Consider the following 25,483-nt stretch of genomic DNA (forward strand, 5'->3'; position numbering starts at 1 on the left):
GGCAAGCGGTTGTTTTGAGGACACAGTCCTGGTTTAGTTGTTTCCGGTACAGCTTTCAGGTCATTTCCCAAAGCTCATCGAGTCATGCCAGCAGTGCTGAAAACAGTCCACCGCAAGGAGTTGAAAAGGAAGATCAAAGTAGTCGTTGTTCTCTCCTTTTGAATTGTTGTTAGTCTTCGGGCTGCCCCTAGGTTTTACAATTTTTCTTTTCTTTTTTTTTTATGGAATCATCTAGCAGGCAAGGAATGAAATGAATATATCTGGGAGATTGGAGGGGACTTTGCTTTGGGCGCCATGAACCGTGAGAACTTTTCATTTTTGCCCGTTAGCTGTAATAGCAGTGACAATCTGTGTTGAAGTACTTCCGAAGGCCAAGGATCGCCATGGTCTTAGAGCAAACTTAGTGGGAGCTTTTAGGCCGCATCAAAGCAATCATTGACTCTCAGCTGTTTTCCTATAAAATTAGGAAATCATAATACTTCATTGAAATGAAATGAAACCCCTTAACTCTTAATTTGCTTCTTGATTAAGGCTTGAGCAAGGAGAAGTTTGAAAAGAACGTGTCCTTGTTACCTGTCTGCCTCACTTTGTCCTCCCAGAGCCCTGGTGTGCCCCTGGATGGCTTCCAGGGCTCAGTGATCATGTATCTTATCAAGCATGCATTGCTAGACTTTTTCAAAACCTCATGACCAGCTGATAATAAGTCTTGCCTTTCAGAGCCAGTGTCCACACCACTGAGTGTGTCTGCTTAAGGACTCACGGCTGGTGCCCAGCTTGTGGCTACAATAGGAAGGCACCTACATTCTTTGAACAGTAGGTGAGTCAACTCAGGAAAAGGCCTAAACTCTTATTCTGGACTATAAATAATGCTTTGACATGCATTTAATTCTGTTTGAGTTCAGGGTTGCTTCTGGTTTTCTCTCTTGGTTCCCTTGGGCTGTTTCTGGGAAATTAGTAACCAAGTTGACCTTCATCTTTTAATTTAGCTCAGGAGCCCTAGGCTGTATCTGATTGGCGTTTCAGGAGGGGTGAGATCTAGGCTCACTTCCAATGTCATCTGATTCTCTACCTTGCCATTTTCCTTTGCTCTAAAGAAATAAAATTTGTTGACTCTGCCATAAGGTGGAAAAATAGCTTTAAAAACATTTGTTTATTTATTTATTTGTTTTAATGTTTATTTATTTTTGAGAGCAAGAGACAGAACGTGAGCAGGGGAGGAACAGACAGAGAGGGAGGCACAGAATCCGAAGCAGGCTCCAGGCTCTGAGCTGTCAGCACTGAGCCCGATGCGGGGCTCGAACTCACAAACCGCGAGATCATGACCTGAGCCGAAGTCAGATGCTTAACTGACTGAGCTGCCCAGGCGCCCCAGATGTTTATTCATTTATTTTTAAGTAATGTCTACTACATCCACTGTGGGACTTGAACTCACGACCCTGAGATTAAGAGTTGCATGCTCCTTCAGCTGAGCCAGCCAGGCTCCCTGTGATAGAAAATATCTTTTAGAGCACATGCTAACATATGACTTAGAAGATACTTCACTTATCACATTAACCAAATCTGTATGTAATTTTGGAGGGCGTAACTCTTACTCTGTATTGCGTTCTGCTTATATTCAAGCTTTGTTTCATCCGTTCAGCTGCATAATAAAACAGCACTCTCCCCTCTTTCCCTACGCAGACCTTTCCACTTTAGAAGTGAGAAAAAGATAGGATCAAAGAAGCCTCACTTTAACAGAATGCCAATAAGTGTATGGAGCTATAGCATTTGGGATCAGTGATCAGTGTTCACAGTGTAACTGGTGTGAAAGGGGATTAGAAAGTAGAAATAATAGTACACGTCAGCCACGGTTGAAGTTGCAGTGTCTTAAAGGGCGATGCTGTCCCGGAAGTGCTGCTTTGGAAAACAGGAGTGAGGTGCAGTGCCGGGGGGAGGGGGGGGACGGGTGGAAGGAGGTGGCGCGCACTTTACCAGACTGTGCGTCTGTGGTGTTATCTTGGGGCCAGACTTTGGGGAGGGAGGTCACTTTAAGACTTCTCGTACTCAGGCAGAGCTAGCACTTGGCTTGAGTGTGGGTCGTCTTCCCATGACAGCTGGTGTGGTTCTGATCATCTTTGAAGCCCTGTGGCTTTCTAGCCCATGCTCCCCACGTAACATCAGAAGGTTGCAGTGCCCTCTGGCCAGCACTCTAAGTTGCTTCTGAAAAGGCTGCACAAAGACCCCAGGGAGCAAAGAAGTCAGCACAACTATGGCACCTCTTAAAAGAAAGGCACACACACTTCTGGGGAGGGGGTGTATTCAAATGCCCCAGTCCCATAATTTGGGGATGGTAATGCCTTTCTGTAGGTGGAGGAACACAGAAGTAATTCTCTGCTCCTCAGAATGACTCCCCTTCATTATTCACCACATTGCTCACCAGAAGGCAGCAGGTCTAGTCATCGTAAACATGGAGTATGAATGCCGTTTAACCTTGTTCTTCTGAAGAGTGAGACACTTGCTGGGCAGGGTTTTCCTTTTCCTCCCGCAAAACGGGCCAGGACAGCTGTTCACTGTCTTCTATCCAGTCGTGCCTCTCCTCCCTTCAGCCAGACTCTTAGCGGTTTTGTTAAATGCCTCCTACCGCAGGACCTCCGAAGACCTCACAGTCAAGGCACATCTGTCTGCCAGGTGCAAACCGTGTTGCCTGTAAGAGCTACGGGACCTCAGAGGGAGTTGATCATTTGGCAGCGACATCATGCTGGGTCTTAAGGTGCTCCTTTCCTCCTCCTCTCTCCCTCTCTGTCTCTGTCTCTCTCTGTCTGACAAGGTTAGTATCTTCAGTCGATAGCTGGACTTGATCTCTGCTTAATACTGCTCCCAGAATAAGTTATTTGCACAGACACAGATATAATCTCATAAAATTACTTGGTATTAGTGGCCTGCTGTGAGCATCATTTTCTTGAGTTTGTTGTGCTCTCACCACGAATTAGCAAAAGACACTTCAAGAGAACCTTTTTGTGGATCCATTGAGAGGAGTCATTTGGTAGAAGGTTGTAGTTGGGGTTACTTGATCATTTTTGTATCCTGCTAGGTGAATTTTCCGTCTATTCTTTAGTTCACAGCTTTCTTAGAACTTCTTGTTCTTGTTTTTGCTTTTTAGTTTTGCTTTTCACCTGGTATTATTTTTATTTTTATTTTTATTTTATTTATTTATTTAAAAAAATTTTTTTTAACGTTTATTTATTTTTGAGACAGAGAGAGACAGAGCACGAACAGGGGAGGGTCAGAGAGAGAGGGAGACACAGAATCGGAAACAGGATCCAGGCTCTGAGCTGCCAGCACAGAGCCCGACGCGGGGCTCGAACTCACGGACCGCGAGATCATGACCTGAGCCGAAGTCGGACGCTTAACCGACTGAGCCACCCAGGCGCCCCATCACCTGGTATTATTTTTAACCCCTCAAAAATTTTGCAGTTACCCCATCAGTGGACTGGTCTTTTTATGAGCAGGGATCCAGAAAGTATGAAGCTTTGTTTGGGGAGCTGAATTTGGGGTTGGGGGAGCCTTCTCTAACCAGAAGACTCAGGACCTGCAGTTGTTTAAGAATTGGGTTTTTTTAGGGTGGCCTCATAGTACAGTGACCCCACTCTAAAGGTGGAATCATTCACTTACCCCTTAATGATTTGCCAGATTGTTGAAGTAAAGTCTGGACTGAAAATTTTGTTCTTTTTTAACAGTGCTCTAATTGTGAAAAGCACAGATGACTACTGACAACTTATGAATGTTAGGCATTTGATGATTTTCAAAATAACTGTGGGAAAGAAAAACGCAAGGTGAGAAGAGAGACTAAAAGTCAGCTAGCCACATTATTGGGTTTTGGGGTCTCCAGACAGCAAAAGAAGCAAAACAGAGTACAGGCACACGAAATCGGCTCACAAGGTTGTGATAGTTCAGGTTTGGGCTTCCTGTTCGTTGAGCCCCTAGAGCATCGATTGCAGTAGGTTATTGGTCAGAGGCCTCTGCAGAAAAACCCACAGGGCCCTAAAGCCGCTTTGAACGCCTAAGTGTTGGGCGTGGTGGGAAATGTTAATTGGCCTCTGAGTGAACTAGGAGTTCTGCTAGGATTCTTATCCCTTGATAAACTTACTCCCTCCGGCAGTCTTGTTAATATTTAAAAATAAAGTGCTGAATCTATTACAAAGCCCTGTAATTTAATTTTTCTGGCATTTCAGTGCTCTGTGGTTGTTAGCAGAGAGTCGTTTTTATAAAGTCTTTGGGCATACTGAGTTTTAATTCTTAACCGATAAAGTGGTTTTTTTTTTTTTTAAGTTTATTTATTTTGAAAGAGGGAGACACAGCGGGGGAAGAGCAGAGAGAAAGGGAGAGATAGAATCCTGCTGCCAGCTTAGAGCCCGATGTGAGGCTCAAACTCACGAACCGTGAGATCATGACATGACATAAGCTGAAATCAAGAGTCAGATGCTTAATCAACTGAGCCACCCAGGCTTAAAATTTTTTTTTTTTCTTTTTTGATTGTAGGGTGTGTAGCCCTAGGAATTTTTGCCTGAGAGTTAGGCCAACCTCAGGAATTAGTCACTTTTCTTTCTGTAAACCTGCAAATGTAATTTTGAAAAGGGGCTACAAACAAGCCAACTGGGGAATACTACTTGCAAAGAGTGAGCGAAGCACATCTGGGTTTGGTGTTCACTGGACTCTCCATTCCCCTTCCCTTCTTCTGAGCACTTGCTTTTGTTGTGATGGTTGGTTTGTCCTGGGAATTTTTGCTTTGTCTTCATCTTGGGTTTTGTGTCTCTGAGTTCTGGGCAAAAGGAGGGAGCGGCATTGTCTGAGATCTTGGTTGGTTCCAGAGAGTTGCTGATGTCCATCAAGGGTGGGATTGGGGAGTGGCAAGGTCTGAAATTGCACAGACAGAGGCCAAGTTTCATGGATTCTCCTAAGTCATGCAATGCATGAGGAATCTGAACTTGACCTTGGAGGCAGTGGAAAGCCACTCAAATATAAATAGAGGAAGCAACAGGAAAATGTATTTGTAATTTCTCCTCAGCTCTCCTATGAAGTTATAGGTAAAGAGTAAATGCAATTATTGGTTTCAAAGACAAAATAAAGAATATTTTTTTTGTATAGAATAGATGCTGAATGTTTTCACTTCTTACATGAGCGTTACTTAGGTGTTTACCCCCTGTATTATAATTTTTTATCCATTTACAGGATTCTTCATATAGTATTAACATACTTTAATTTAGATCTTGTTGGCAATTTAGATATGTCCAGAATCAAACACCCCCCCCCCCAGCTTTTTATTCTGAAAAAATTAATACCTACAGAAAAATTAAAAGAATAATACAGTGAGGGGTGACTGGGTGGCTCGGTTGGTTAAGTGTCCAGCTTTGGCTCAGGTCCTGATCTCACGGTTCGTGAGTTTGAGCCCTGTGTCGGGCTCTGTGCTGACCGCTCAGAGCCTGGAGCCTGCTTTGGATTCTGATTCTCCCTCTCTCTCTGCCCCTCCTCTGCTCACGCCCTGTCTCTTTCTGTCTCTTTCAAAAATAAATAAACATTAAAAAAAAAAATTTTTTTTTTAAAGAATAATACAATGTATACATTACCCTTCATCTGGGGTCAACAGTTATTACCTTTTGTTTTATTTATTTTAACTCTGGCTTTTTTCTTTTTCCCTGAGCCCTGTGAAATTAAACTGTAGCTACATCAAGACATTTAACCTCTAAATGCATCAGCATGGATCTCTTAAAAATGATAAGGATAGGGGTGCCTAGCTGGCTCAGTGGGTGGAGCATGTGACTCGATCTTGGGGCTGTAGGTTCAAGCCCCACGTTGGGTGTAGAGATTGTTTAAACATCGAATCTTTAAAAAAATGATATTTTCAGGGTGCCTGGGTGGCTCAGTCGGTTGAGCTTCCAAATTCAGCTCAGGTCATGATTTCGCAGTTTGCAAGTTGGAGCCTTGCATCACAGCTCGGAGCCTGGAGCCTGTTTCAGATTCTGTGTCTCCCTCTGTCTCTGCCTTTCCCCCACTCATGCTCTGTCTCTGTCTCTGTCTCTGTCTCTGTCTCTCTCAAAAATAAAAGTATTTTTTTAAATATGTTCCTATATACTATTATTTTCCTGTATACTTTTATTGCAATTAAGAAAATTAACAGTACTTTGATAATATGTTTTGATATCCAGACCATATCCAGATTTCCCTAGTGGTGCTCAATTTATAGCCACCCTTCTTCAAATTGCATACTATATTTGATTATGTCTCTTTGGTCTCAGTCTGTAGCCGTCCCACCCCTCTCCATATCCCTTATTATAGTAACTTCGAAGAGTCCAGGCCACTGGTTTATAGAATGTTCTACATTCTGGAGTTGCTTGGTGTCCGTTTGATGTGTTTTTTAACCCCCTGATTTTTGTAAGTTGGAAGATAGTTCTGAAAGCTTGATTAGTTTTAGGTTATGAGTTTCTGCCAAGAATATTCTGAAGGTAATGTTGGCTTGTTCCAATGTTAGTAATGCCCATTTCGATCCCTTGGTCAGGTGGTCCCTGTCTGAACTCTCCATTGTAGATGTACCTTTTGCCCTTTGTAATCAGGTAATCTGTGGGAAGAATTTTTTAATGTTCCGGAGTAGTCTTACAAGTTTTGACCATGCATTCCTCTTTCCAGAGTATTCTTGGTTGGCCCTTCCATTTCTTTGGACTTGGTAGGTCTTGCATTGCTTAAGCACGTGAGCATCACTTACAGAAAGAAGTGCTAATGTCTGATCATTCTGGGTCAAGTGAAAGATAAAACAATATAATAGATGAGAGACCTGAGCCCAGCATTCTGCATGGCTCAGAGGACCCCTTTCTAGGACTACAATTTGTTGTCTGCTAAAGACAGCCATCTGGTCTGGAGGAAGGTATCATACCCACAGGGTGTTAAGGGAAGATCTTTCTTTGCTAAGTGTTTATGCCTAGAGTCCAGACATTTTCAAGTGCTTTCTATGGTAATTTTTGCCTCTCTATGGAAATCATGGCTCTGATTTCATGTGTCTGACAATGTGAGTGTTAATGTCAGCTAGAATGATGCCTTTTGGAAACACTTAAATTCCTAAAGAGTGGGTAACCCTATTAGTCTGTTATAATCTTCCAGGCTAACAGTAATATGATTATAATATATTATCCCCATAGGACATGGAGAATAATCTCCTTTCCAAAAGAGGATCAGGAGAGAGACCAAAGAAGAGTATGTGAAGAATACTTTGGGATTGTAGACTGGGTAGAAGAAGCTTGCTTGGTGAAGTTATAACTAGAAGGATCAGAAATTTTAGGATAATTAGGAATCACATGGGTGTAGGTGAAGGTGGAATAATGGTTTGGGGTTGGAGAAATCATTTGGGTCTGGAGCAGTAAAGAGGGGGGAGCAAAAGCTCAGCTGTGTTTTTGTGTCCCCTTTTCCCCATATTAAAATGCATGATTGTTTTAAAAAAACAATCACCTAGGTGCTTGTGGCTCAGTTGGTTAAGTGTTTGACTCTTGGTTTCAGCTCAGGTCGTGATCTCAACGGTTGGTGGGTTCAAGCCCCTCATCGGGCTCTTTGCTGACAGCACAGAGCCTGCTTGGGGTTCATTCTCTCTCTCTCTCTCTCTCTCTCTCTCTCTCTCTCAAAATCAATAGATTAGAAAGAAAGAAAGAAAGAAAGAAAGAAAGAAAGAAAGAAAGAAAGAAAGAAAGACAGAAAGAAACCACGTTCAAAGGCAGCATTCCTAGTGTGTTCATAGATATTCAATAGGTGCTATGTGAAAAAGACATTCTTCCTAATGAGAAGAAAAGCTAGTAAAAACAAGGTAAAAGGGGCCAGCCAGATGTCCACGGCGGAAACTCCCTTGCATGCTTTTGGCTTCTGTAATCTTGCTTGCCTCCTGCCTGTACCACCCACCTGCATAGCACCACTGATAAGTGCCCCCTCCCCTTATTCTTTTGTCTCTCAGCCCCCTACCATCCCAGCCATAGGAGAAGGCCAGTGCCGAGGTTCGGGCTCAGCCTTTGGAGGTGACACCACTCGGCTGGCACAGGTGTGAAATAAACCGTCTTTTCTGATTCCCCATTGTCTCTTCCTGGGTGCTGAGTATTTGCTGTAGCAGTAACTCTGGAAAACTTGAAATTTGCGGTCAAACAGATTTGGTGGCTGCAAGAACTTTCCCTGTTGGAGCAGAGAACTTCTTTGTTATATGAGGGTTTTTCTGACAGCCATGGGAATGGTGCATGGTGACAGAGAAAGGAAAGTGCTGATGACCCATAATTCTACTGAGCAGAGATGACACTGTGAACGTTTGATGCGCAAATTGTAACACTGTTTTATGCATGTATTTTCCTGTGTTTCTTTTTCTTTAATACAAATGTGGTATCCTGCATACACTGTCCCACGGTATGATTGTTCAGGTGAAATAATGATGGCTCAGTTTTCCATGGCGTTGACTTGGCCATAATTTTTGTCCCCAGTCCCTTTTGTTGCCCATTTAGGTAGGTTTGTGGGTTTGTTTTTATAGATAATACTGAGATAAACATCCTTGAACACACCTATTTGTCCGGTTTCTTATTTGCAAAAGGATAGAGGAAACTTAGGTGTAGGCGATAGCATTTCAGAGGTGAAGAAATTCAACTCTTTGCTCTAGAATTGCGTTCTTATAAATCACAACTAAAATATAATTTTTCAGCGTGGTGAGAGAGGGAGAAGAGAGAGAGAGAGAGAGAATTAGAAGCCCTTTTATGACCCTTGTTCATTGTAGATAGCTCCACTATAATTTCCTGACCCGTGTGTATGGGGAAGGAGGTGGCCCTGGGAATGTGCTTTCCCATCCAGTCGAGCACCCTCTCCAGCTTTACCATGAAGGGGGCTGAAGCACAATGTTCTGGAAATGAAGGCCAACAGTGTAGGACAGTCAAACCTTAACCAGCTCTGGGAAGGAAGAGGAGAGAAGGCAGAAAATGTAAATCTGAGGTGTATGTGGGCCAGTTTTTCCGAAGTGAAGAAAGAAAACAACACACTTAAGCATCGTGAGATTTGAAGGGTAAGGAGACTTAGCAGTTCGATGATTCTCAAGGTCCCAAGGGAAGGGAGAAGAATCAGAATTTTTCAGTATTACATAATTCTGTATTTTGAATGCATTTAGTATAATTGTATCTGCATTTCTCCTGTGTATCAGTGATGGGGGTCGTGGCCTGGTTGGAAAGAGATGGAGAAAACCTCATACAGTTCAATATGAACATGATACAGATGGGACAGCCAAGGTCCAGAAAGCACAGAGCCACCAGGGACAGGACTCAAACCAGGACCCCCCAGTTCAGGAACTTCCCCTCCAGCTTTTCCGTTAGAAGGAAGATATTTATGAGGGGTTTCTAACCTTTCCCATCATATCTGTTATTTGCGTGGTACACATATGCTCTACTCCCCAAAGACAGAAAGGTAGAACTCCTTGTCAGTATGTGAATTCTTGGTTTCTGCAGACATTTCTGGTTCTAAGAAGTTCTGATGGGCTTCAAGGTAGGGAGCACTTGAGCAGCCATGATTAACAACCTTTCTAGAACAGAATGTTGATATGGGGGTAATTCAAATATGACAGCTACATACTTTGTATGCTTGCTTCTCCACCCGCCCCCCCCCCCCCCCCCCCACCGCTCCCGCCAGCCTGACAACTAAAGAATGAAATTGTGTATATTTTGTTTATTAATGTCTCTTGTCAGATAAATTCACTCTGGCTGGAGGAATCCTTGATTTTTCCCCCCCATATTACACACACACACACACACACACACACACACACACACGTTGTAGAGAAAAGTTGTAAAAATAGAAGGAAAAAAATCAAATCACATACTGTTTACACCTAAGCCTGTTAGTAAACTTGCTTTTAATCTTCTTTTGCCTCATGCATGTGCTCTTTCCTCAGCAGTAATTACCTAATATAACAGAACTTTGTTTCATGTTGAGGGTGATAGTCTATGTTAGGTGTTCTACATTTGTTCTGCGTATAAGGTTTCATAGTTCGTACTTGTAAAGTTATAGGTTCTGCCAAGAGTACGTATCACAATTAACGTATCTTATTTTATTGTTGCTTTTGAGTTGTTCTCTAAGTTTTGCTTGGAGAAATAATTCAATAAAAGACTCTGCGTGTAGAATGCCCTCAGGTTTGGAATAGTTTGCTTGAAATTGCTAGACCAGAGGATGGGAGCATTTTTATGGCTCTTCGTTGAGTCTGCAAATAGTTTTTCCAAAGGGTTATACCAATTTACACTTAAACCAGCAAAGTTAGTCAAGGATAAGTTTCACTGTGCCCTTTTCTGGCCGAATCTTTCTAGTGTGGCTGCAAAAAAAACAGCATACATCTAGCTTTAGAAAACAGGTCACCTCCACCAAATGGCCATAACAGCATGCTCTGTGCCAAGCTGTAATTCATCAATTTAATAAATAGTGAAGTGTCTACTGTTTGTCAGACATTATAGATGGGAGGGGGTGGGAAGAGTAACACATACCCACAGCCTGCTGGAAGAGCCATGCTCACAGGTATGGGGTCATGGATAAGAGGTTATGTATCACTTGGGAAAGAGCCAAGACCATTCTAATCCTGGGGGTGGAATGATATCAGGAAACACTGTGAAAAGGGTCATTAAAGCTTAGTGTCACCAGAGCACATTCAGACAGGAGAGGTGGCAGCCTCAGCAGGAGGTGGAGTTCTGCCTGATCATACGGGAGGTTAGGCCCAAGAGGTGGGCGGAGCCTTTGTCTGGCTGGAGTCAGCTGCTGACAGCGGTGTTGCTCTGTCGGTCCCCCCGCCCAGTGACATCTCCACCTTCTCTGCAACTTAACTCCCAAGGCAGAGCCAGGGTAGATGCAGGCATTCGATGGGAACAGTGCCAGATAGGTAATTTATAGTTTTCTCTGACCCAGGGTTCTGTGCAGGTTACACAGTGCAGGACTGGGGCTTCCGTGTTTGCTGAGCCCCTCTTGTGGGTCTGTACTTCTGTGGTTGGTAATCGTGCTATTTAGGAATTTGGGGGGAACAAAGCTGAAGCTTAAGTGATTGCCTTAGGCAGCTTGGCTAGTTAATATCTGTTTAGGCAGCATTTTCATTTCTAATCTCATGTACAGTTTAATAATTTAACAGCTAATACACTAGCAGGTCAGTGGAAACGTTAACAGAGTATTTCATAGTTGTTAATTTTTACCACTTGGGTTTTTTTTGCTCTTTTTTTTAATTGCTGGGAATAATAACCAGGGAGGGTGAAAAATGGAACTTATGATTGACTTGGTGGTTTTTCTGCCTCACATGGGAAGAACTAGGAAAGCAAAAGATTTGTGGACTGAAATTTTTCCTCCATAGTTTTGGGGATTCCTAACTCTCTTAATGCTCCCCTCCCATAACACCCAGTTTTCTTTAAATACTTTTTGTGTGAAAATTGCCACACAGTTGCTCTGGAGCAGTAGAACAGATGTGCCAAAGACTAAATTTATTTTCAAGAAATTCCTTGCATCTTAAAAAAAAGTTTATATTTTCTTTCTTAGATATGTGCCACAGTATACTTAGCCACCTTGGATCTTTCTATCTCTCAATGTCTACTATAAGCCTCCAGTATTTAAATAGATCTGAAACGCAAAGATTCAAGATTCACATTAGAGCCTCAAACTTAGTACATTCTTATAAAACTTAATGCAATTTTAGGGACGTGCCACACCATATCATGAGCACGGACACCCACTACTGAAGTGTAATATTGGGAGCCAATCAGGTGTAAGATACTGACCCTGCGGATCCAGATGAAAGGAATCTGTAAGCAAAGCGTGGGAACAGTAAGTGTGCATTCAAGAGATTTCTAGGCATTTGAGAACTGGAGAAAATGGAACATAGTATTTGTTAAAAACTTGGACTCTGGCGACAGAGAAATCTTGGCTGCACACAGTTGAGTTACTTTTCCCAGCCTGAGTCCCCTCAGTCTATAAAACGAGGGTAGTAACCGACCTTGGTTTAGTGTGAGGTGGAAATGAGGTGACAGACACAGGTATCCAGGAAAGTGCTGGCACGCGGGCTCAACAAATGCTTGACTTTTTCTAGGAATCCATCTCTTTGCAAGGGCTTGTGTGTGTGTGTGTGTGTGTATTATATGGATATTATAACCAGAATAAGCGGGGGCGCCTGGGTGGCTCAGTTGGTTAAGTGTCTGACTTCGGCTCAGGTCACGATCTCACAGTTCGTGAGTTCAAGCCCCACCTCAGGCTCTGTGCTGACAGCTTGGAGCCTGGAGCCTGCCTTGGATTCTGTCTCCCTCTCTCTCTGCCCTCCCCCACTCGCGCTCTCTCTCAAAAATAAGTAAACATTAAAAACATTTTTAAAAAAGGAGAATAAATGAATGCATTCTTTTACAGAACTCCTCTGTGCGGAGCCGTGAACCCTGGTAATCTCTGTTTTTGGTGGTAGAGATCAGTTATTTTTCAGGTTCTGGTTTTTCTCAGAAAATATTGGTCCAAAAAGGTGGCGCAGGTTTTGCGGATACTCTGGCAAAACTCAAAGTCCAAACTTCCTATGACACCCCTCTGTTCTTTGTTTCCCCTTAATTTTCACTGTTATCTTGTGTGTGTTGCTTACATACGGGGGAAGGGAAAGGAAGTGAGCAACCTTCCTGTTTTCCTGTCTTTAATTCCTTTTCTGCTTCTGTTCCCTTTCCCCGGCCTTCGTTTTATATTGAGAGCGTGGGCATCTGAATGGGGTATAACCCTATTGGGGTTAGTAGGGTATAATCTGTTCATAGATTTGTCACCGTGTTTTCCTGGAATGTCCTTGACACTGTTATAAGTCACACATTTGTGTGGTCTGTAGGGTGGTCAGAGCAGAGATGCCCAGTGTGAGTAAATCCAGGGAAAGAACACGTGGTCCGACAGCCTGCTCCGGTGGGAAGTGGCACCTTTGCCTGTCAGGTGCCCGCCCCCCGCGCCAGCTCTCCCCGGCTGTGGTTAGTGTTAGCAGTCCCCAGCTTTCCATCCTGACATCTTCACTCCATCTGCTGGCTTCCCAGATTTTGGCAGACAGGACATTCCCCCCGCTGCTTCACGTAGAGCAAAAATATGGCCTTTGGTAAGATTTAGACACCCCACTTTTTTTTTTCAATGTTTATTTTTGAGAGAGAGAGAGAGAGAGAGAGAGAGAGAGAGAGCGTGCGCGCAAAGGAGGGTCAGAGAGAGAGGGAGACACAGAATCCGAAACAGGCTCCAGGCTCCAAGCTCTGAGCTATCAGCACAGAGCCCGACGTGGGGCTCAAACCCACGAACCGTGAGATCATGACCGGAGCCAAAGTCAGACGCTTAACTGACTGAGTCACCCAGGTGCTCCTGGACACCCAGCTTTTAATAACCAAGTGGGATTCTGCACACAGAGCCCTAGTCAGTTCATCCAAAGAATTTCCTTCCTTTGATTAAGGAACTTAGGTTGTAGATAGTAAAAATACAAGTCCTTTTTCATGTTTGGATTTATACCTGCCAGTTGGCCCACCCGAAATCTGACCCTAGACCATTTCTTCAATGTCAAGCCCCTAAATATAGCACATAAAGCCCTTTGTGATCTCACCCCCTTTGTTTTTCTGGCCTCCTCGCACGTTTTGCCATACACACCCTTCATTCCAGCCATACTGAGCTGCTCTTTGATCCTCAAACATATTTCTCCCCTGGTGCCCGTTCGTCCTCATGGGCCCTCTTCCTGGCCTAGACCTATGCAGTGCTCTTCCAGACTCTCCTCTTCTTGAGACTGTTTTCCTGACCCTGCCCTCACAGAGGGATTTAGTGGCTGCTCTCCTGTCCCTTGGAAACGGGACTAGTTACAGGTTTCCTTGCCTGGGTCCTGCATTGCAGACAGTGACAAGGACTGTATCTTATTTATGGTGATCTGTTTATCTGCAGAGTGGAGGGCAGTTCTTGGCACATGATAGGTATATAATGGCTTCCCTTTCATGTGTTTCTTTCTATAAAAATGTAAGTGTATGAGTTTCACCTTGTTACTTAAACAATCAGAAACAATCACACATGTGCACGTGTATGCTGTTACTTCTCTTTGCTTTTTTTTTTTTTTATTTATTAAACAGGATATCCTGAAATTCAGTTCACAGATTGTCTTCATTCTTTTTTTTTGGGGGGGGGTACATTTAATGAAATCCACAAATAAGTGAAGCAATATAAGTGAACAGCTTGATAAAGTTTCACAAAATGAACACAGTATGTAAATAGTACCCAGGTCAAGAAATTAAAAAGTTACCAGAAGCCCCCTTCCAACCACACTGCCCACTCCAAGGATACCTGTTCTCCTGACTTCTTACTCAGTAGACTAGTTGTGCCTGTTTTTGACTTTGTACTTCACGTGCATGGAATGATATGTACGCTCTTTGGTTTCTCTGCTCCACGTGACGTATGAGCGACCCATCTGTGTGGTCGCACGTAATTGTAGTTCATTCTGGTTGCTGTATAGATTCTGATTCAGATGAGCTGCAGATTTTTAATCCGTTCTACTGCAGACAGACCTGTGGGTTCTTTCCAGTTTGGGGCTATTTTTAATGGTTCCTCCCTCTTCTTTACGGCCTCCTAGCACTCCATCCACGTAGGTGTATGGTCATGTATTCAACCAGTCTTTTTTGGATGCACATTTAGGTTCTTCCCAATGTTTTTCTGTTACAAATAATGTATAAGGTTTTGATTAACTCGTGCGTTATATTAGGAGCACGAAAAAAAAAAAACCCAACTTCATGAGGAAGGAGAGTCCCAGGGAACATTTTTGGGGGGAAGAACTAATCAATTTGGCAGCTCTGCTCAGTTGGTGAAAAGGAATTGCGGAACTTTTCCTAGGAATAGGTTAGTCTGGGGAACATTTTGGGTTTCTCTCATAAAGGAGTAAGGGCTAATATAAGAGAAGGGCTGAGAATCCCGTATCTGTACCTCCTTGGGCACAGCCTCATTCAGAAGAGTCCTCTGTTTGTTGTCCTCATTTATTCACTTATTTACATTATTTGTTGTGCACCTTCCTTGTTCGAGACACGTTGTTCTAGCTAACCAGGGGCATAGCTCCCTGCCCTCAGGGAGCTCACGTTCTAGTGAGGGAAGTAGCCTAGACAAGACAAAGAAGAAAATGTGTAGTGTGTCAACTAGGAAAATAAAGCTGGGAAGGCAGATTGGGCTGTGGGTGTGCGTGTGTGTGTGTGTGTGTGTGTGTGTGTGTGTGTGTGTGTTGGGGTGTTTGGGTATTGGGGGTAAGACACAGGTCTCCAAGAGCGGTCAGGAAAAGAATGGCTTGCTTTTTCTACTTCTCGCTTACCAAGCCAGATGTAACCAACATTAAGGACACACATGTTTAGCCTAAAAAAATTATGAACTCTCTAAATGTGTAGAATTCTGTTATTTTGTCTTTTCCTTAAATTATTTTGCTCCTAATCTGGAATTTCAGATCTTGTAAGGAATTTTTATGAGTCACAGTCACTTATTAATGTGTGTGTTCAAGTGAAAATCATTTACCTGATTCATAAGGATGTGGAGGCTGATCGGAATTCTAATGGAGAGGAGAGAGTATGTCTTCCGGTTTAGGAGACCCAGTGCTTTGCTTCCGGAAAAGCTCTAGTTAAAGCCATGGCCCAAGGCTGCTTACACTGGCATGGGGATGGAAATTTCCAGTTGTGTGCTCCCGAATGGGGCTCATTTTTCTCAACTGCTTTATGGTCATAAGAGATCCCTTAACCTAGATACTGGGGCTGGATGATAATTAGGGTTTCTTGTGAAAGTGTAAAAAAGTTAACAGTATGCCTGACTTTGTAGTAAATGTTATTTTGACATTTATCACACTGCATTATAATTGTTTAATTGTGTCTGTACCTTACTCTGTGTTGTCTTACTCATGCTTGGCCCCCAGTGACCTAGTACCGCCTGTCAAAAGCACCCAGGAAAGCAGGCGCTCAGTAGATACTTGTTAACACAATGGAGGACTCAACAACAGAGTGCCAGTTTAAATCAGGTTAAAAAAACAATACTAATAAATAAATTCATTTGTTTTTTGTTTGTTTGTTTCGTTTTGTTTTTTGTTGTGATTCAGCCACTGTTGATCAAGACCATATTATTGGGAAGGACTGTTTTCCCAAAAGCTTATCAAAATGTTACAGAATACCTAACCTCACCTGCCTCTGTTTTTTACTTCACTGATTGTATGACCTTGGGTAAATGACTTCTGGAGGACTTGACTTCCTTATCTAAAATAAAAAATCAGGATGATATCTACTTCACGAAGATGTGAATTTTACCAGTGGGTAAAAGTGATTCGGAAACATTTTGGACCCAACTCAAAGCAGGATTTTCTTTGAAGATGGCTCTGTTTTACATACTGATTTAATCTTCTTGGAAGGCACAGCTTTTGGGTTGGTGTGGAAGTATTAAGTGGTCTTGAAGAGTGTTTTTCTTTTCTTTTTTTTTTTATAATTTTATTTTTTAAATTTACCTCCAAATTAGTTAGCATATAGTGCAACAATGATTTCAGGAGTAGATACCCTAATGCCCCCTACCCAATTAGCCCATCCTTCCTCCCACAACCCCTCCAGTAACCCTCTCTTTGCTCTCCATATTTAAGAGTCTCCTATGTTTTTGTCCCCCTCCCTGTTTTTATATTATTTTTGCTTCCCTTCCCTTGTGTTCATCTGTTTTGTCTCTTAAAGTCCTCAAATGAGTGAAGTCCTATGATATTTGTCTTTCTCTGACTAATTTTGCATAATACCCTCTAGTTCCATCCATGTAGTTGCAAATGGCAAGATTTCAGTCTTTTTGATTGCCAAGTAATATTCCATTGTATAAATATACGACATCTTCTTTATACATTCATCCATTGATGGACATTTGGGCTCTTTCCATACTTTGGCTATTGTTGATAGTGCTGCTGTAAACATGGGGGTGCACGTGCCCCTTCAAAACAGCACACCTGTATCCCTTGGATAAATACCTAGTAGTGCAATTGCTGAGTCGTAGGTAGTTCCATTTTCAATTTTTTGCGGAACCTCCATACTGTTTTTCAGAGTGGCTGCACCAGTTTGCATTCCCACCAGCAGTGCAAAAGAGATCCTCTTTCTCTGCATCCTCACCAACATCTGTTGTTGCCTGAGTTGTTCATGTTACCCATTCTGACAGGTGTCAGGTGGGATCTCATTGTGGTTTTGATTTGTATTTCCCTGATGATGAGTGATGTTGAGCATTTTTTCATGTGTCAGTTGACCATCTGGATGTCTTTGGAGAAGCTTCTATTCATGTCTTTTGCCCATTTCTTCACTAGATGATTTGTTTTTTGGGTGTTGAGTTTGATAAGTTCTTTATAGATTTTGGATACTAACCCTTTATCTGATATGTCGTTTGCAAATATCTTCTCCCATTCTGTCGATTGTCTTTTAGTTTTGCTGATGGTTTCCTTCACTGTGCAGAAATAGTTCATTTTGGCTTTTGTTTCCCTTGCCTCCAGAGATGTGTTGAGTTAAGAAGTTGCTGTGGGCAAGATCAAAGAGGTTTTTGCCTGCTTTCTCCTCAAGGATTTTGATGGCTTCCTGTCTTACATTGAGGTCTTTCATCCATTTTGACTTTTTTGTGTGTGTCTGGGGTAAGAATGGGGTCCAGGTTCATTCTTCTGCATGTCGCTGTCCAGTTTTTCCAGCACCACTTGCTGAAGAGACTGTCTTTATTCCGTTGGATACTCTTTCCTGCTTTGTCAAAGATTAGTTGGCCGTACGTTTGTGGGTCCATTTCTGGGTTCTCTGTTCGGTTCCATTGATCTGAGAGTCTGTTCTTATGCCAGTAGCATACTGTCTTGATGATTACAGCTTTGTAGTATAGCTTGAAGTCTGGGATTGTGATGCCTTCTGCTTTGGTTTTCTTTTTCAAGATTGCTTTGGCTATTAGGGGTCTTTTCTGGTTCCATACAAATTTTAGGATTATTTGTTCTAGCTTTGTGAGGAATGCTGGTGTTACTTTGATAGGGATTGCATTGAATATGTAGATTGCTTGGGTAGCATAGACATTTTAACAATGTTTGTTCTTCCTCTCCAGGAGAATGGAATCTTTTTCCATTTTTTGTGTCTTCTTCAATTTCTTTCATAAGCTTTCTATAGTTCTCAGTGTATAGATTTTTCACCTCTTTGGTTAGATTTATTCCTAGGTATTTTATGGTTTTTGGTGCAATGATAAATGGGATCGATTCCTTGATTTCTCTTTCTGTTGTTTCATTGTTGGTGTATAGGAATGCAACCGATTTCTATGCACTGATCTTATATACTGCCACTTTGCTGAATTCATAAATCAGTTCTAGCAATTTTTTGGTGGAATTTTTGGGTTTTCCATATAGAGTATTATGTCATCTGTGAAGAGTGAAAGTTTGACCTCCTTCTGGCCGATTTGGATGCCTTTTATTTCTTTGCGTTGTCTGATTGCTGAGGCTAAGACTTCCAATACTATGTTGAATAACAGTGGTGAGAGTGGACATCCCTGTCTTGTTCCTGGCCTTAGGGGGAAAGCTCTCAGTTTTTCCCCATTGAGGATGATATTAGTGTTGGGTCTTTCGTATATGGCTTTTATGATCTCAAGGTATGCTCCTTCTATCCTTACTTTCTTGAGGGTTTTTATCAAGAAAGGATGCTGTATTTTGTCAAATGCTTTCTTTGCATCTATTGAGAGGATCGTATGGTTCTTGTCCTTTCTTTTATTGATGTGATGAATCACGTTAATTGTTTTGTGGATTGAACCAGCTTTTCATCCCAGTTATAAATCCCACTTGGTCGTGGTGAATAATTTTTTTAATGTATTGTTGGATCCGGTTGGCTATTATCTTGTTGAGGATTACTGCATCCATGTTCATTAGGGAAATTGGTCTATAGTTCTCCTTTTTAGTGGGGTCTCTTGTCTGGTTTTGGAATCAAGGTAATGCTGGCTTCATAGAAAGAGTTTGGAAGTTTTCCTTCCATTTCTATTTTTTTGGAACAGTTTCAAGAGAATAGGTGTTAGCTCTTCCTTAAATGTTTGGTAGAATTCCCTTGGAAAACCTCTGGCCCTGGACTCTTGTTTTTTGGGAGATTTTTGATTACTGATTCGATTTCTTTACTGGTTATGGGTCTGTTCAAATTTTCTATTTCTTCCTGTTTCAGTTTTGGTAGTGTATATGTTTCTAGGAATTTGTCCATTTCTTCCAGATTGCCCATTTTATTGGCATATAATTGCTCATAATATTCTCTTATTATTGTTTTTATTTCTGCTCTGTTGGTTGTGATCTCTCCTCTTTCATTCTTGATTTTATTTATTTGGGTCCTTTCCTTTTTCTTTTTGATCAAACTGGCTAGGGGTTTATCAGTTTTGTTAATTCTTTCAAAGAACCAGCTTCTGGTTTCATTGATTGAGGAGTGTTTTTCAAAATCTCATCCAATCTTGAGTCTGTGAATTCATGTTATTTTCTTTTGTTTGGCAAAATATATCTCCTCAGTCTTGTTCCCCCCCGCCCCCCAGCATTGTGCTAATTCCTGTAGATAATTAGAAAAAGCCTTAATAGGTGGTTTGAGTAAATTTGTTATTTGAATGGGAAGACCAACACATGAGACAGTTGTTAGGAAACTAAGACAAAATATAAACAAAGGGCAGATTTTTGATAATCTGTAACAGTACCACAGAAATTCGAGGAGGACTAAAGAAGTGTGTAACTGGGAATTGAAGGATTAATGAGATTTGCATGGTAGACAGGAGCGTCGAAGCCCCCGGATGGAAGGCTTTTGAGCAGGAGCAGTGTGGATAAATCTGTAATTAAGAAAGATCCATCTGGCAGCTTTGTGTAGGAGATAAAGACTGGAAAGCTAGCTCCTTAACAGGAATTGTGTAAGCCACGTGGGTACCTGAAATCTTTGAGGGAGAGGTGTTGGCTAGAGCAAAGTCCTAAAGCTCAGTCCTCTGAGCATGGGTGCACCTGTGCGGGTCCGTGGCTCAGCTGACCTTGGTGAAGCTGCATAGAGAACCTGAAGTCTAGAAACTGACTGTAAGTTGAATAGTTCTTACTTGCCTCTTAGGATAATTATGAGGATTAAATGAGATAAAGAATTATGTAATGAAGTGCTCAGTGAATGCAACTTAACTATTTATTATGTAGCTGCACTTCTCTAGAGCCCTGGTTCTGGAAATGTCCTCAGACCCCCACACTGGTATCGCCTGTGAGGTTGCTACAAGTGCAAATTCATAGGCCCCACTCAGGCTCCAAGTAGCTCTGCAAGGTAGTGGGCAGGGAAAAGTTTGAGAACTGCCCCAGAGGAATCCTGCCCTTGGGATTCCAGAACAAAGAAAGGGAGAGAATTTAAAAGAGGGGCCAAGAACAGTGTCCTTTGCAGTGTAGGAGATAACAGGCACCGAGAAGATTGAAATTTAGGGAGAGGAAAGCAGTGATTTTTTTGCAGTGCCCACGAACTAACAGCTTTACACACAAAGTTTAATTAATATTTGTTTCTATGTTATTGAGGACAGCTGGTTTAGTAGTATGTTGGGGATGGAAGGAAGACTTCAGGGCAGTTATATATAATATGTATAATGTACATATTATAATAATAAAAGATACCATGAAACTACATTAGAAATTTATTACTGGATGGACTTTACATCTTCTGTTTAGGGATATTTCTGGACTGCCTACCTCCTGTGACTGGGCATTGTGCTGTCTACCTGCTGTAAAAAGAAAGTGGGATGTGACTCTTGCTTTCAGAGGCTTCACGGAATCACACTTTTTAAAGGATTTGAAGGCATCTTTTGCCGTAACTCCTCTGACTGTAGAGAATAAACACTCTGATCTCCTCTCTGCTGACGCCAGAAGTTAACGTGTGGTTGTCTTCCTGTCAGTGCAAGGCCTACATTCAAACTACCTAATTTCTCCCAAAAAGCATTCTGAACATCGACTTTATTTTTAATTTGTTTATTATTTTCTGGCTCCGGATATACCTTCGGGATCATTGAAATCTTTTGCAGTGTTTTATGTCCCTGTTTAACACGGGCCACCTGGGGTTTTTCATGGAGAGCTGTGCCCGATGGTCCGTCCCCATCCCCACCCCTGTCACCAGTGCAAGCAGCGAACACAGTAGCCTGAAATACAATAAATTGACTTCTCCGCTTCATCCATTTAGCCCTTATTTACTGCCCATTGTGCGCAGGGCACCGAGATGATAATGGTGAAGCAGTGTCAACAAAACACGTCTCGTGCGAGAGCCAGGACAGCCCGAGGCCACTTGCATCGAGGCTGGCCAGGACAGCCCGAGGCCACGTGCATCGAGGCTGGCCAAGTGGCCCAGACGTGGCGGACCTGCCTGGGGCTTGGTGGGAGGGCAGCCACGTGTTCAGAGGGTCTCCAGCGCGGGCCGGAGTTCAGATTTGCAAATGTGTGTCTTGAAACCTTACCATTTCTTGGAAACAGATGACTTGGTAGTTGAGATTGCATAGGGAATGCCAGCGCTGTGCTCGCGCATAATTGTGACTCCCCAGTTTGACATCTCAGAGACACTTGCAGAAAACACAAGTGGAGCTCACTCCCCAGAGATGACGATGATTGGACAGTCAGTGCGAATGATCGTGTGTCACGATTATGTTTTCTGCTTTGGTTTGGTCTTATTGAGGGTCATTGACATACGTGTCTCGGGCGTGCCGCACCGTAGCTCACTACTCGTGTATAGTACGAAGGGAGTGCGTTTCCGTTGCACGCGGACGAAGCAGCCTGCTCGTTTCCCATTTGCTTTGGACGTCGGGGCTGGGGTGGGTGGGTAGTCAGGCTGCTGGCAGTCTTTCACTGTCTTCTGCTTCTCTCCAAATCCCCCCAGAGAAAAGTAGCTGGACCTTAGTACACCACTTTCAGAAGGTTGCCAAGACCAGACCTGGACCTAAGTGTTTGCAGTAGGCAGAGCGGTCAGTGGTTTCCTTTCATAGCCAGTGAGTGTTGAGAAGGTGAACTTAAAGCGAGATGAGATCTTCTTTAAATTAAAGGTTTTGTGATCATCACAGCGCTAGAATACCGATTGGCTGTTTGAAGACCTGGTGGAATATAATTTTTGTAATTTATGTGTTTGGGTTTTTTTCCTCAAGCTGCTGAGTATTGACAGAAATGCCCCCTTAGTCCTACTCAGCCACCCAAGGAATGTTGGTGTCTTAGGAACATAGAGCCCAGGATGAAAAATAGAGTTAAGGCATTTGGGGGTTTCAGAGCTGAAAAAAGTGTTTTGTTTTGTTTTTTAATGTTTATTTGTGTTTTTTTTTTTTTTTTTTTTTTTTTTGAGAGAGAGATAGAGAGCGAGCAGGGGAGGGACAGAGAGAGAGGGAGACAGAATCCCAAGCAGGCTCCGTGCTGTCAGCACAGAGCCCGATGTGGGGCCCAAACCCATGAACCATGAGATCATGACCTGAGCTGAAAGCAAGAGTTGGATGCTTAACCAACTGAGCCACCCAGGCGCCCCTGAAAAAACTTTCTTGAAAAAGGAAAGCAAGTGAGCCAAAGTATGTGTGTTTATTTTGTTTTGTTTTCGTGATGGCTTTTGAATTCACCTCTTTTCCCCTTCTCTTCTGTTTTCTGCAGTGAACACCTACCTCTTCATGATGCAGGCTCAAGGCATTCTGATCCGGGACAACATGAGAACCATCGGAGCTCAGGTTTATGAGCAGGTGGTTCGGAGTGCTTATGCCAAGAGGAACAGCAGCGTGAATGACTCAGGTATATTTTTAGTCAAGAGATGGTCTGATTAGAATGTCTCCTCCCCAGAGAGGTAAATTTGGTTCGAATAATTATTTTTGATGAGAAAAAGTGCATTGTAAAAGAGAGAAGGTTTGGCTGAGCCTTCCCTTCTTCCTAAAAAAGAGGTTCTTGCAAAATGAATCCTTGTTCGTGTTGCCAACACTATACTCAAGGTGACTGGATGACTCCAGTTTTGCTCCTGATACTTTTCAGGGTTGGGGGGGTAAAGAATATCTTTTAAGACCCCTTTTTTCAGCCTCTAAGAGGGGACTAAAATTAAGCTTATGTTTAGGACACCAGCAAAACAGTTGTTTCTGGAAAGAATTTGATTTCAAAAAATGTTCCAAACAGCCAACGAGGAAAAACAGAACTTGGTTGGACTTCCTTACACTTGCTTATTTTATGGCTCAACGTTGTGGGGTTGGTTGGTTGGTTGGCTGGTTGGTTGGTTGGTGGGTTGGTTTTGTCTCGTTAGTTGCACGTAGTGGTGGTCCACGGTATTTTCAAAGTAAATCTGGCCGTGGTTGCCCAACAGGAAGAGTTGCTCCAACTCTGTTCTTCCTGTTGGACTGCGCTTGAATTTCGCCAGCCCCATAGGACTTGCTTACCTTGTTGGTTATGAGTGCTTTAATTGAGACTTAACAGATTTCCATTTCATAATAATCACGTCATCTGGGACAGCCTCCGCAAATTAACAGCCACTGCTGGAAGAAATGTTCAATAGTTTGCCTGGTTTATCTTCCCTAGTCAGGTGTGGTTTTCATCCTGTGGTTTAATTCCAGCTACGTGGCTGAGTTTGGTAGTCAGAATCCTTCAGCTTTGCAGAAAGCTTTTGAGACTATTCAGCTAAAGATAGCAGTGATGGACGTAAGAGTGAACATTTCTGCCTTCTCAATCTTTTGGAACTTTTACCTGTGGCTTTTGTTATCTTACAAGCACTAATTATATAAAGAGGAAAAAAGAACACAGAGGTCAGATGGCTTGCCTAACATTATATGAAAAGAGCTTGTTCCTGAATCATGGTTTTGACTCTAACTATTTTTATAAAGGCTATACACAGCAAGTTCTTCACCTTTGAAAGCTGTCTTTTTGGTCTCTCTTTTTAACTCCTCCAAAAATTGAACATAGAAAGTATTTCCAGATGGTTAAATGGGACGGTCGTGAGGCGTCTCTTGTCTGGCCAGGGATATATTTTATTTAAAAAATAGACACCCCCGAGATTTTATTTTGCTAAGCATTTATGATTTGCCTTTGTATTTCTTTAACTGAGACCCAGTGTGCTTTCCTGTGGCTTTGTTACCAATTTCACTCAAGCCTAGTGCAGTATCATAAAATGAGTATAGTTGAAGAAATATTCTTGCCTCCAAATCAGCCTTCTCTAAGTTCTGAGATTGTCCAGAGCTCACTGTAGAATGTGAAGTTGCTTTGCAAACACTGCAAATGAAAATTCTGTGGTGCTTGGGATCTCGGGAGAAAGCATTGCCTCTCAAAGGGAAGTGAAATCCTTAAAAGAATTGACCACATCCTTGTTTATCATCAGTCTGGCCTGCTGGCCAACTTAGCAACAAAGGACTACAGTTAGCAAACCAAAGCTTTAATACTTCCTTTCTTCTTGTTTGCAAAGAGCAAGTGATTGGCTTTTCAGAGCTTTTCGGCCAAATTGCGGTTTCATTAAACAATTGGCCTGAGCCCTGAACCAGATCTGGAAGAGGAATCCGTACAGTTTCTAAAGGCATGAGAGAAGGCTGAGCACACTTTCCTAATTCATCGTGTATGACATTAGATTTTGCAAATAATCTGCTCACACATCATCACCCTTGACTCAAGCATGGTCCTGTCAGGTGGACAGGATTTTATGTTACTTCCATTTTGCACAGGTAGCACAAATAATCTTGGAAGCGTTGGAGTGACTTGTTCAGGTGACTTTGCCCGAACCCTGCCCCAAACCTGCTTTTCGTTGTGTGATGAAACTAGGGAGTCCTTTGACTACTCATCAGCCTTCCCCCTGATGAATCAGTCAGGAAAAAAGGAACATTTGTGCTGTCATGACATTTATCCAGTCCAAGTCTCCCTCCATGCCTCTCCAAAGTTAGATGATACCGGGACGTCCATCCGGGCATTTGGTGAGTTAGTCTGTTCTCTCTCAGAAGATAGAGGGCCACAGGCAGCTGCCCTCCCTACAAGCACAGGATCTCACTAATCACCCTAGGGGTGATTGTCCTTGAAAACCAAGTTGTGCCCTTGGAAGACGAATCCAGGGACCCATTGTGATTTGACTTTGTGTGTGTTTATTTTCAAATTGTCATAGACCAAAATAATTCTTCCCAGCATCCCTCTGGTGGGAATAATCACCCATTTTGTGTCCATGGTGTCTGTTTCCCTTAAAGATTGGAAGTCTTTAGCTGTCAGGGGCTGTGTTACTATGCGCTCGACACTTCACTTGCACTGCCTCATGGACTCGTCATAGGAACTCAGTAAGGCGACTGCCGTGTTCCCACTTTAGGGATGAGAATGTAAAATACAGGGCTCGGTGTGGCTGTGGGGTAGGGCTTGCTGACCTCCGGATGCCGGCAGCCTTCGCGGCCTCTCTGGTCTGGTAGCCCCAGCACGTTGCACACCGCCTAGCACACAGAAGGCCCTCGGGAAGTGGTTTTTGAGTGTGTGAGTGAATAGATTTAACAAGAAAACATTTTAAGTGTTGTAACCTAATTCTGAGATTAC

General features: G+C 42.7%; 1 protein-coding gene across 3 annotated transcripts in view; it reads left to right on the forward strand.

Annotated features, from left to right (window-relative positions):
- Positions 1–25,483, forward strand: part of B4GALT5 (beta-1,4-galactosyltransferase 5) — a 73,094-nt gene that overhangs the window by 33,266 nt on the left and 14,345 nt on the right. For 2 of the 3 annotated variants that reach the window (XM_047853316.1, XM_047853315.1), the window contains exon 2: positions 22,607–22,741. In XM_047853316.1, the coding sequence (XP_047709272.1) occupies positions 22,607–22,741 (135 nt within the window). Of the gene's footprint in view, positions 1–735; positions 818–22,606; positions 22,742–25,483 lie in introns of those variants that run through there. The other variant, XM_047853317.1, reaches the window with a different exon arrangement.

This window comes from Prionailurus viverrinus, chromosome A3 (genome assembly GCF_022837055.1).
Source record: "Prionailurus viverrinus isolate Anna chromosome A3, UM_Priviv_1.0, whole genome shotgun sequence".
Lineage (NCBI taxonomy): Eukaryota > Metazoa > Chordata > Mammalia > Carnivora > Felidae > Prionailurus > Prionailurus viverrinus.